Here is a 13,313-nt window from a genome sequence, read left to right on the forward strand (position 1 = left end):
GCAGTGTTAGTTTTCTGCCACACATAGCGTTTTGCATTTTGGCCTCATCTGACCAGAGCACCTTCTTCCACATGTTTGCTGTGTCCCCCACATGGCTTGTGGCAAACTGCAAACGGGACTTCTTATGGTTTCTGTTAACAATGGCTTTCTTCTTGCTACTCTTCCATCAAGGCCAACTTTGTGCAGTGCACGACTAATCGTTGTCCTATGGACAGATTCCCCCACCTGAGCTGTAGATCTCTGCAGCTCGTCCAGAGTCACCATGGGCCTCTTGGCTTCATTTCTGATCAGCGCCCTCCTTGTTCGGCCTGTGAGTTTAGGTGGACGGCCTTGTCTTGGTAGGTTTACAGTTGTGCCATACTCCTTCTGTTTCTGAATGATTGCTTGAACAGTGCTCCGTAGGATGTTCAAGGCTTGAGAAATCTTTTTGTTGCCTAAGCCTGCTTTAAATTTGTCAATAACTTTATCCCTGACCTGTCTGGTGTGTTCTTTGGACTTCATGGTGTTGTTGCTCCCAATATTCTCTTAAACAACCTCTGAGGCCGTCACAGAGCAGCTGTATTTGTACTGACATTAGATCACACACAGGTGCACTCTATTTAGTCATTAGCACTCACCAGGCAATGTCTATGTGCAACTGACTGCACTCAGACCAAAGGGGGCTGAGTAATCACACACACCCCACTTTGCAGTTATTTATTTGTAAAAAATGTTTGGAATCATGTATGATTTTCGTTCCACTTCTCACGTGTACACCACTTTGTGTTGGTCTTTCACGTGGAATTCCAATAAAACTGATTCATGTTTGTGGCTGTAATGTGACAAATGTGGAAAAGTTCAAGGGGGCCGAATACTTTTGCAAGCCGCTGTATGTTACGATATCTCAGGTTTTAAATGTGTAGGTAAAAATCTTTGATTTGATAGATGGAGGCGTTTCATTGGTTACACCTTGAGGTGACAGTTGTTGTGATTTGACGCTATATAAATAAAGTTCAATTTAATTGGTCCGGCCCTCTTAACATCAACGTGGGCTGTATGTGGCCCACCATGCAAAACGAGTCTGACATCTCTGCTACTGAGAGCCAGTCACTCAAGCAGTCAACCGCGCAAAAAACAATCAGAATAAATATCATATTTGAATTTAATTTAGCGAACAGTTAAGATATGGAAATGATATGTTACTTGAACCATTATGTGGCGCCAGAAAACACACAGCCATTACCTTTTTTCTCACATTCATTAAAACTGCTGCTTCATGAAATTATTCATTGCCAGCGGCCTCTTGATGTACGATTTGACTACAAATCCAAAAACCGCAAAGACCGAATGGTTAGGTAAAATGATACTGTAACTGTTTAGAAAAAAAATTAAATTACCTGTCATTATGGGAAACCTTCATATTCTGGTCAAAACAGTTAAAAGGAGACATTTAATTACTCTCCAAACAATCACGTATGCGGACTGCAAATGAAAGCGATTTACACACACTTTGCTTTAACTAGTCATTTAACGGCCCTTTAAGAATTAGGCTGCCTGCTTCTTACAGTTTTAAGCTTTGAAACTGGGATGAACGTTTGCCATACTTCCCTAAGTGTTGGCCCAAAACCCAGGGTTGTTTTTAAACTGTACAACAGACAGTCATCTATAACTTTAGAAGAGGGTTAATAAGAGGAACATGTGAGTCCAGAGTCTGTAAAGGACTCTCTCCACTCTCAAGCACTGATTTGGGGCCAACAATGTGGGCCTCCATTTATATAATCATGAGCAGCTTTACCATACCTCACACAAAGCGCAACAATAACACTGCTAACTCCCTTTGTATGTACTGTATGTCACGTAATAAGATGCTTGCAGACAATGAGCTCCCTTCAAAGCACAGTGATTAGAGTTAAGATGCATGCCACTGGGGAAAAGGACAGCCAGGGTAAAAAGGACAGCTTTAAAGAAACTTTGAAGTGTCGAGTGAGCAGCCTGTCATCGGTGCAGCACTCTTACACTCAATTTATTTCAACATGCAACTGCCTTAAGAGTGAGTAGAACATTTGGACGACACAGAGTTGCAGCAGGGAACCACAGACAAGGAGACTGGAGGAGACAGACCCTGCTCCCGTGTCTCAAATTCTGAGAGAAGTACAAAATCAAACAACTGAAGTCTGGTGGAAGTGTTTCTTCAGGGCCTCTCCCTCTCATAAACCACAGCAATTATCTTCCACAGCCCCAGGAATGTGCAGGAAGGGCTGCTCCGTGACCACTGCCGAGGTGAGAAGCAGTCTGAGGTCTGTGAAGTCAGCACCAATGCAAGCCAGCTGACGTATATGTTTTTTAAAAAGACAACTTTATCTATAAGGATGCAAGAAATCAAATGAACAACTTTCTGTTTACAGTAAAAAACTGTCCACTTCTCTCCCACTTACCACTCTGACCCGTTGGTTTCATTTACATTTTGGAATTTATCTAAACTGGGTCAGCCAAACTGTCTGTCAGTGTGCAACATTTATTTTACCAGGACTTTGGGAATGGGGCCAAATCTTTAGCCCCTACAGTGCAACATGGAGACTCTTATCTTGCATTCTGTGCATTAGCCAGATGCTGCGCTTAGATTTCTGAGGTGTACTTCCCTGTACCCACTGTACCTGGATCGCTGTATACTGCAAGGCCTAACAAAGGTTTTTTTTTTCATCTAAATTGATTTTCTACTATGTCAGATTTTAGTATTCACAGAGTTATGGAGATTATTACTGAATACAGACTTGCAAAGCCACTATTTTTCCTGTTGTGACTCATAAACAAATCAGGAGTATTTCCAGCAAATTTGTATAAAGGGTTTATTTGGAGCAACCTAAGATGGTTTTACATATTTATTGGATGATCAGTTAAAATAAAAGATCTAAGTGCATATTAAAAGCAGCAACAATCAACAGTTTATCAACAGTGGATCACATGACTCATTGAAAAGGTCTAGTAGCAATGAATCTATGGAACTCGGCTCTAAACTTTATGGAACAGCTCTGTTTTCACCCACGGGAAAATGAGTTTGCTTATCTGCTCATTTTAAGAAACTGGTATCATGCAAGTATTTTGTTTATGGCTTGTTTCCACTTTCCCAAGTCTTCAAAACAATCAAAATCTGTTTTTTCTGCCCTAAGCGTAACCTGAATTGGACAAGGGGGTGAGAAAATGGATGGATCAATAAAGTTGGTTAGTGAGATTTTACCTTGCAGCCTTGATCTAAGTTATTTGACCATCACTATGTTGTTATGAATGTAGATGTCACACACGAAAGGATATCTGACTGAGAGAACGAGGGATACTGCACACTAATACAGTGATTTATTGTTCCTTCTAACTCTAATGGAAAAGATAATATACAATATTAGCATCAAGTTGTATCCAATAATTCTTTAAACTAGCAGCTGAGACATCCTTTCTCAGATACCAAAACAGACTGGTTAAATGAGTTCATAGTCAGTTCATGGGAACCAACAGGATTTTCTGATTAAAAATATATACACATATCTCACATATTGATTTAGTTGCATCAATTCTTAACATACAGTTCACTGGCACCAGTGAATGCAGATTTTTTTTAAAAAAAGTTAAGAGGATATCCATCCATCTTCTATAGCTAGCATAGCAAAAAATGCTAGCTTAGTGTCTCTGGAAGTTAGCATGACACTGGGAGCTGAAAGGCAAACAGCATTATCTGATTATTCGTGGACGTATATTTTGGATAACCCTCTGCTCTTTAACGCGATACTGATGACAGTAGACCAGCAAGCTCATCAAGCTGTCCTCGACTCTGCTTTCACCACTCTGTGATCAGTTGTGATGAGACAGATGGGTATAAAACAACCGTAGCAGTAAAAACCTGTTTAACCAAATTAATTAGTGATTAATCATCTTAAATAACTTTTTTTTGTTGTTGTGAACCACCTACATCTGTAATGAAGAAGAGAAGTGTCACATCAAAATAAAACTTTCATAAAAACATTAAAGAGGTGTAGGCTCAGGTTTAGTTTGAAACATATATTTTTTAAAACTTCACCTGTACATATTCACAAGGTGTGTTCTTGTTTTTCTTTTCTCATTAGAATAAAGGAATAATTGCTCTTCACACAGCCCTTCTATATACAACGTATACAATATGATTTCAACTTTTCTGTCGAATAAACACTTATCTTTGATAGTTTCAGTAAAATTTGTTAACACACAGTTCTTTGCAAAGTATATTATAAAGAAGAAAAAGAATGAATTTCAGTTACTGATTAAGTTACAGTCTGATTGATTACTCTTATTATTTCTCATTTCTGCATCCATATCTCTAGCTCCGTCCTGACTTAGAGTCTGTCTGCCATAAAAAGTCAAGTTTATTACTCAGCTCTACTGTACTGGACCAAGACATTTGTTAGTCAGCTAATAACCCAGACCATTAAAGCCAGACTAATTCCAATCACTGAGCCAACTGCCAGACTTACCTGAACTACCAGACTTACTTATTTGAACCCCATACAGTAAAACAACAGGGGGACGCTTCCATTTTCAGACCTGAATAAATGTCTGCCAGCATTTGACAAAATTTACTGTGGGCCTAAATCCAAACAAATTCCCTGAAGACAAACAAACAGGCCTAATGGAACAATAGCATGAAGTAACGCAGAGCGCCTCCCCAGTATTTGGCTGAGCAAGCTCCACAGGCACCGCAGACCCACTGCAGTGCTGAGCAGGGCAAAATCTCCTACAACATTATGAGGAGAATAAACAAGCTAAATGTGGTATCACTTTCTGTTCTACTGCTCACCTCTTTGTACTTGAACAGCTGAGAGAGTAGAAGGGCTACTGCACCAAATAAATTTTATCAAATGATTTTAGGACAATGAACAACTGGAAGAAGTCCAACAGATGATTTCTGCACCGCATCCAAATGAGAAAGACTTTGGCAACAAGCTGCTGCGTTACATCCACCCTCTTGTAAAGTGAACTGAAAGATGAGCTGTGGTAAATTCTTACTGCTCCTCAGAGCATAGTAGTGTGATTGAGTCTGGTTCTGGCCAGTCGCATACTGAATTCAGTCCCAAAAAACAGTCAGCTTACAAAAATCAGCCTTAAAGCCGTGAAACACTGACGATTTCAATCTATGTGCCTGCGTGCTGCATAACTGCAAAGGATTTATTTTTTTTTCCAAATTAGAGTTTATGTACCTTAGACAGCAAGGTCAGAGATGATAAAATGAGAGCTTGAGAAATGAACTAAATCAAACATTCTTATAATATAATTGGCTTGTATACTGAATTCTGTTACCGTAAAACAGGCTCTGGGATGGGATTGTAAGTCTGCTGCCAGTGGGTCTGCTCAGGCTAAAAACTTCTACAGATGTAGGTAAGAAGAATAAGGGGAGCCAGAATATAGGTCAGGCAGGTGGGGTGAAGTGGGTTCAGATGTAAGCCGTCTGCTCACGTGAGGGCCGGAGGGGTCTGACACAGAGGAAGGACAGAGTGGGACACATCCGGTCGGAAGAAGGTTTCAAGTTTAACCCCAACACGTGATGACATGCTGCTGTGTTTGTGTAGGTAAATGGTAAATGTAGGTAATGTTAGTATTTTCAACACAGTGTCAAGCAGTCTATGGAGTATTTGCTTGTGTATATTTGAGTACGTGACTCAGTATGTCAGTTTAAACACTGGTGACTTAATTTATAGAGAACATGCTGGAAGCAAAAAACCAAAATGGTGCCAGTGGAGCAGAAAGAGTTGAGAGGCTGTGGGATGAAATCACGCGTAACACTCATTTCCTAAATTTCCACTGACCACATGAAGTTATTCCCATCATCCCAGAGGACCAAATTTTTAGGCAGGTACTGAAGCTATATAACACATGACTAGGATTACAGCCTCAGGGTTGTATGCCTCTGCCAACCAGTCGACTTGCTGTTTACGTCGGCGTCGATCCAGACTCGAGCTTTCAACCTTTGGATAAAAATATGTTTTATCACTTTACTTTATAAGACATTTGTGTACAATATTGTTATAATTAGCATATGATTTCTTGAGTTATGGATAAAAACTGGTTTGTGAGGTCAGAGCGACACCGACCTTGAGCCACCGAACCCCAATCAGTTCTTGTCTTACTGGAAATTTGTCCCAGATGTAATAAAATTTCCTCCAGCTGTACCTGACATCTCACATTAACCAGGATTGAATACATGAAAGGTCACAGTGTCCTTGACCTTTGACCACCAACATTTTATCACCAGCACCAAGGCATAAAAATATTATTAGCTTTTTCTAGACTACCAAACCCTGTTACTACCAACTACAACTATCTAGATTTTTTTGTGGGGCTTTGGTCTTTCATTTCACAATCAGACACTTTTATTGATTCAGGATATGCCAAATATCTGAAAACTACATTCAGCTGAGGGGAAAACATAAACTAAGATGCAAGTGAGAGCTCAAAAAATAACAAAATGCTTGCAGCCACCACAGAACATTAGATTTTATATCAATGTTTAGCTAGCTGGTTGAAACCAACTGTAATATGTGTCTTAGCAAGCTGTTGTAGCTGAATAAGGCACTTGCAAACACAACATTACTCGATTTCCTAAATTAACCACATTCCACTACAGTAATGCAAGTTGAATGTTGTGTAAATGCCTTAGCTTAACTTGCAGGAACTTAAAACTGACATTTAGATATTTGACCTATCAGTGACAAAATGTTTCCTATTCTTCCTGTTGATGGTGCCTGATATTGCACATCTTATTAAAGGCTCAGTTTTTCCAATTTTGGCAGCATTTAAAAATGAGGTTGTTCTATCCCACGAAACAGCAGCTTTAAAATGTTTTTCTTTTTACTTGCCAAGGGGACTGACAAAGAGAGACATTCACCTAATACAAATTCAATGGACAGCCATAATGTTTAATATTCTTTGTAGGTGGGACTTCATTGGCTGTGTCTCAGTGGCCTGAACCATCCCTTTGTTACCCTGGGGGCTTCAAATGATGCAATTAGGATTTCTTTTCCACTCACCTATTTTCCCTCTCCTTGTTTTCATAAACCATAATTACATTTAATCATTAGTTATTAATAATCTCTGGCTCTTTTCCACAGTGTGTATCTTATCCTGTCTCCCTCCCCTCATCCCCTAACCAGTGATAACAGATGGCTGCCCCTCCCCGAGCATCATTCCACCAGAGGTTTATTCCTGTTAAAAGGGAGTTTTTCCTTCCCACTGTCACTAAGTGCTTGACCAAAGGGTGTCATCTTTAGTTAACAATATAACATGCCTTGAGGTTACAGTTGTTGTGAACTGGTGCTATAAAAATAACAATGAACTGAACTAAATTGAATTACGACCATAACCTGCAGACTTAAGCTGTAAGTGTGCATGAATGAACATCCACGTCACCACAATGTCTATGTGTGTTTCAGTGAGTGAGTGCTTTTCAGATTGAAAAGATTTGCACTGAGAGGGCAGCGGGAGCAGTGGCTTTTCAAAAAGCTGCATGAGATTGGGTGGAAAACATGCACGTGTTCCCATGGGATCTCATTACAAACCAGGAGGTCAAGTTTCTATTGGTACAACAAGGGCATTCCGTGAGATCCCCGTCTCGCTCTTGTCTACATATGTGTGTCAGCAGTTCCCGCAAGGCCCTCTCGAATTCCCTTTACCCTAGAGAAAAATTAACAAAGCATGACTTTATCTTCTTTTAAAAGTCATTCTTGCACGATCACACTAACAAGGAAACGATTACACCTGTAATAACCAGCACATGCAGTATATTGATACATTCGCACAAATCCACACAGCTTGGTACAGACAAAATGGAAATGTTTATCCAGACAACGGGCCATCATAAAGGTCTCCCTCCAGCACAGCAATCCAGACAACACAATACGCACTGTTTCCAAGAAGAGCTTCCAACACTGCTGCTATGCCTGGGTTTTCACTCATAACAATCAAAACAGAATCTAAATTTAGGACTACTGAAAGTCTCCTTAGTGTGGATTAAAAAAATCCACGCTAAAAAAATCCCAAAAAAAATCCACACAGTATTAAAAAAATGTACTGCTGGTGTTTTGTTTTGCACTTAAGATACACAAGAACTTTCTCTTAACATATCAATCTATCGATCTGTCTGGTTAAAGGCTGCTCTAACCCTCGGTTTCCAACAGATTTTTTTCTACTCTTGGCTCTCATTGATGTCAGTGGCAGCCAATATCCCTAATATGGCCAACTTAAAATCATAGCCCAGTCAAATACTGTATATAAAACTTAGATTATTCCTATGGTGATTTTTCTTAACTACAGGTTTCCATTCCAGCTCGACACCACAGCCGCCCGTTCGACTACAAAGTGCAGAGTACATAAATGAAGCTGGCTGCTCTTACCTTTGTTTACGGTGAAGCGTTTTGGATTGTGACACGCAGATGAAAACCGTTGCACATGTCTTGCTAGTGTGTCACATATAAAATTTAAAGCCTTTGCTACTACAGACACTTAAAATTTGAACAAAAGGCTCTTGTGTTTCAGGTGCACTTTGTGGAAACGGCGGCCACTAAAGTTCCTGCTGTGTGGCTCTAAAAGCTGATCTGTGTGCTGTATTGGGGGGGGGGGGGGGGGTTAGGTCCTAGACAGTTTAAGAGGTAATGAAACACTTGACTAGAACACATCTATCTTTCCCACACGGCCCTTTTGAGAACTTCCTTCTGGAAACCAGGAAGTCAAGGTGCTTCAGCATTGTGGGATTATAACAGCCGTGTCATTAAAACCAGGAGATCTTAAAGTGGTAGCGAGACATAGAAGCCAAGGAAGAGCGAATGAGATAAAAGTATGAAATGAAATATGGGCATAACTTATAGCATAAGGTAATACTTCTAGACTCATATCTTTGAGAGCTATAAATTTTCAAGACTAAGTTAGAACATGCAAGCCCAGGTATATACAGTATAATTCAGTGTGTGATGGCCTTTTGGGTATGGAGATAAGTTATGCCCTGTTTACAAATGTGTTTTCCATCAAATATATATCCTCACTTGCTCTGGAAGCTGAAACAAAAAAGAAAAAGAAAAAAAAAAAAAAGAGTCTGTTTCTCCAAATTCCCATACATCAAAAACTAACGCTTCACTTCCAATTTGTTTCCACCAGTGCTTACAGATGGCAAATGTTTTGTCAACAGCAGCATGCAGGCTGAAATAGCACGGCCTCGAAGAAGTGCACGCAGAGAAAGTGTAGCTCAAAACAAAGCTTATGGCGAGGAATGTCAACAGTGAACCTTTCAAAGCAGGGAATAATTACTTCATGTTGACTGTAATTGGTTTGTCTTTAATCTGCCCTCTCTGTCTGTCGCTCCCATTTTTACAGTTACCAATTAAACACGGTTGTTGCTTTTGTTAGCGTTCTTACTATAAATTCTACAAATGGAAAAACCTTGTCATTTGTTCTTCCAACTCCTCTGCCTGTTTTGCTCATGATAATTAGTACCATAGGGATCTTTTTTTAACCACAGTGAAGAAGAAAAAAGTCTGAGCTTACTGATGAAACTTATTTGACCTTTTGGCAAAAGCTGCTTTTATTTTGGGGCTGAGGAAGCACTAACAACGACGAGTTACTGTGCCAACTTTCAGTATTTTATTTGGCACTTTTTAAGACAGAATAGAACGTTTTTTGTCAGAATGGCACAAAGGCACATATTAGGGTGGACCTAAACCACCATCTGATTTATTAGCATTTTGGACTTTACTATAAATGTGGTCTTCATGAAACCCATGCTTCTCAAAGTGTGGTAACATAACATACTGCAGCCTGTGAGTGCCACAAAGGAGGGATAAGCAATTACAGAAGAGGAAGAAGACAAATCTACTTTCAGCTGCTCCCTTATTCACAAGTGATAGCTCCACCTGTTGTATTTGGCAGATTTTTTGTGTCAAATTAAAGACGCACAGCCCCAAAGGGCTTTGTGTCTTTTCCTGACATCGAATCAGGGAACCTTTGCTTCCTAAGTAACAGTTTTTTATTACAGTCAATGCCATATGTCAAGCGCAGGCCTACAATAGTTGCAGTTACAAGTAAAACCCACCAGCTTCTAACCAGACAACACTAACTAATCTAAACGGTAAATGGACTCGTTCTTATGTAGCACTTTTCTACTCTGCTTGAGTACTCAAGTGCCTTAGACAACAAGCCTCATTCATCCATTCATAAGCATGTTGTCCTACACCTATGTGCTTTCTATCTAACACTCACGCTCCAATAAACACATCAGGAGCAACTTGGGGTTCAGCATCTTGCCCGAGGACACTTTGACGGCAAGGGATCAAACCACCAGCCTTCTGATTAGTAGACGACCCACGCTACCTCCTGAGCCACATCACTTTTGACAACTACATCTCTAATCAATGCATTCTCACTAACAACTAGTCACATACTGATGCTTGGTTGGGAACTTCTTGTCATATATTAGTGATATGTATCATGTTAACTCTGTGATAGGTTTTGAAAAAAATGATATGGTTTAAAATACATTCTTTCGCATGTTAACCACGAGTTACAAGTCAAACTTCTCCAACCTGCAACAAGTCTGCTGCAGAGAAAGAACATTTGACAACATTTGACACCTTTTTGGTTTGAGAAACTACATTCTTAACTAAAGAAACATACACTATGAAACCTTTGCTCTGATTTTCATTTCATTAACAAAAGATTTATGATTTCAAGAGCTGCTTTCGAAAGATAATAAATGAGCATGAAAGAAGCACGACCGAGCCTAATGAGGCCTTCATTGCCCTTTTGGCTCTCTTGTGTTTGCAGCTGATTGTAAGATTTACAGGAAGACCAGATGGCACGAGCACCTCTGAAACAGTGACCTCACACCCTTTCCTCTGATGGGGTGATAAGGGCATACAAGCTTTCCCCTGGGTCCAAAAAAAGAAAAAGAAAAAAAATCGCAGGTCTCCAAGGAGTTAAGCCCAGGTCTGGAAGCCCTCCGAGCCAGGTGTGAGGGGCCGTGAAAGGGGCCAGACCCCAACCAGGCAGACACAGAAACCACTCACATCACTGAGGGAGCACTAACCCGCCACAGACACCTCCAGGGGTTTAAGAAGATGGAAAGAGAAAAAAAAAAAAAAACGAAGAAAAAGAGCAAAGTGAGATGGTGTAGATTGCTAAGAATGCTGCAGGAACAAGCATTTACAATGAAGGCAATGTTCCACAGAGCTAAGGCTGGAGACCTGTTGTTCTAAAATGCAAGCAGACTGGTGTGCACGTGTGACTGTGCCTTTTTCAACTACAAAAGACCCATAAGATTGATATTTATTCTTGAAAGAGAGCAAGATTGTTTTGTCGGGAGGTTTTTAATGCACACCAGACAGACCAGGGTTCAAGGCCACATTCCTCTCAACTTTTTCCTTTTTTTTTTTTCTTTTCTTTTTTTTTCTCCTTTACTGGGCTCAACTTGAAAGACATTACAGCAAAAAGCATTAGAAGTGATCAGTGTTTGATACCAAAGCAATTACTGCTCTTGGTTTGCTATCTGCCTCTGTTCCATTCTCTGTGTGTGCACGTGTGAAAATTTCAGGCAAATAATTCACTCCCCTCTTGGGGATCCTTATGACATAGCTCCTCTTGGAAGTCATCAGCAGTAAAGCCGCCAGATCTATATTCATTTCTGACCTGTACATCTGGGTTCCAGCACATGCTCGACTTGCGTTCGCCAACACATGGCTCACGAGGGAGGGTGATCTACTACACTCCACATTTCCTCAGCTGGTCAGGAGAAATTAGGTCAAAAATTGAAATGGGTTAGACGGGCTTCAGGGAGAGTGCTAGTTTGGTTTAGGTTCTCATGTTGATGTAAAGATACGGGGAAAGGGGCAGGACTCCAATCCGCAGAGATGAGGCGATAAACTAGCACACGAAGGAAAGGAAAGAGTCTCACATGCTTTGCCAAACATTAAAGGAAAAAAATGGATGTCACAATAAGGAGGAGTGAACAGATATGAGAAGTGGTCTCATCATTCACAGCTGTATGACACTAACATCTCTTGCATGTGGTAAACTCTGAAGTTTCCAAAAACCAGTTGTTATCTGCCTGTCATGTTTTGGCCATTTAACCCGTGTGATTTATCTGTCTGAATCAGAGACGGGGCCAAGTTTAGATGAAGCCTCCAACATTTAAGATCAGCACGCCTGCAGAGGCGGTCTAGGCAGGGGTCATGTTCATGTTTATAACCTGCCGGGGGGGCACCATCAGTACTTTGTCACTTTTTTTCTTTAGTAACAAAAAAATGAATAAAAAAATCAACATTGGCGTGTTAGAAAATTAGAGAGGAAGCATTTGGGCTCATGCTGTAGCTTAGTTTGTAAACACAAGGGAGGTTACATCTGTTGGAAATGTGCAACGAAATTACAGGGGTCAGCTGCACTGTGACCTTTTATTAGGGAGGCTTAATGAAGAAACCACAGATGAGATGACTGAGCTACACAATTGGTTTTTTGTTTTTGTTTTGTTTGTTTTTTTCGAACCGCAATGACTCGATCCAAGCTAACAAGTTCATGTTTATTATGTGTTCTACATATAAAATCAAACATCTAATAAAGCACTGACGTCAAGAGTCCAACTTAATCAACAGAAGTGCAACCAATCTGAATAAGGAGCAGGGAAAATAAAAATGAGAGGGAGGAGAGGAAAATTAGTTTTATGATCTGCAATATCCTGCCAGAACTTTTATTAGACACTTAAGCGTGTGTGACCCACCTCCTCACAGCAGGCTGTTAAATGGTAGTGACCTTGGAGAGAGAGAGAGAGCTGTGGACCTCTAGTATCCCCAAAACATGCTGTCCCTGCCCCCTTTTAACCTCAACGCACATGATCTCTGACATCACCGACACGGGAGACATAAATTAAACAGCTGCTAAACTTGGCCTAGCATCCACATTATCTGTGGCACACATTTGAGTTTGTTTATACGGGTAAAATGTGTGAGTGTGAGAAGGTCATCATGCAGAATCATCAATTTACATAGTTTATATAAACACATGTGGCTGTAGATAGGTTTATGGAAAGAAAAGTGTTACTGGATTGATTAATAACATCCTTGTGTTGTAAAATTGAGGTCGGGGGGGGAGGGGGGGGGGGGGGGGGGCTGTCAGCTTCACTGGTGCAAAGCTGTGCCGTTCTGCAACGTACATACCCCTGAGGATGTAATTCTGGTAGTTCTGGTCGGCTTCGGCTCCAACTTTTATCAAACATGTGAGTCCTTCGGCCACCACAAACTCGTGCACAAGGTCTTTGTCATCCTGGCAACAGAGAAAAAGGA

The 13,313-nt window shown here is 40.5% G+C and overlaps 1 protein-coding gene across 4 annotated transcripts in view; it reads right to left on the bottom strand.

The window, feature by feature from the left end:
• fhod3b (formin homology 2 domain containing 3b) overlaps positions 1–13,313 on the bottom strand; it is a 90,678-nt gene that overhangs the window by 24,363 nt on the left and 53,002 nt on the right. For all 4 annotated transcript variants that reach the window (XM_004541523.5, XM_004541521.5, XM_076889935.1 and 1 more), the window contains exon 5: positions 13,188–13,293. In XM_004541523.5, the coding sequence (XP_004541580.2) occupies positions 13,188–13,293 (106 nt within the window). The remainder of the gene's footprint in view (positions 1–13,187; positions 13,294–13,313) is intronic.

This window comes from Maylandia zebra, linkage group LG11 (genome assembly GCF_041146795.1).
Source record: "Maylandia zebra isolate NMK-2024a linkage group LG11, Mzebra_GT3a, whole genome shotgun sequence".
In the NCBI taxonomy this organism is placed as follows: domain Eukaryota; kingdom Metazoa; phylum Chordata; class Actinopteri; order Cichliformes; family Cichlidae; genus Maylandia; species Maylandia zebra.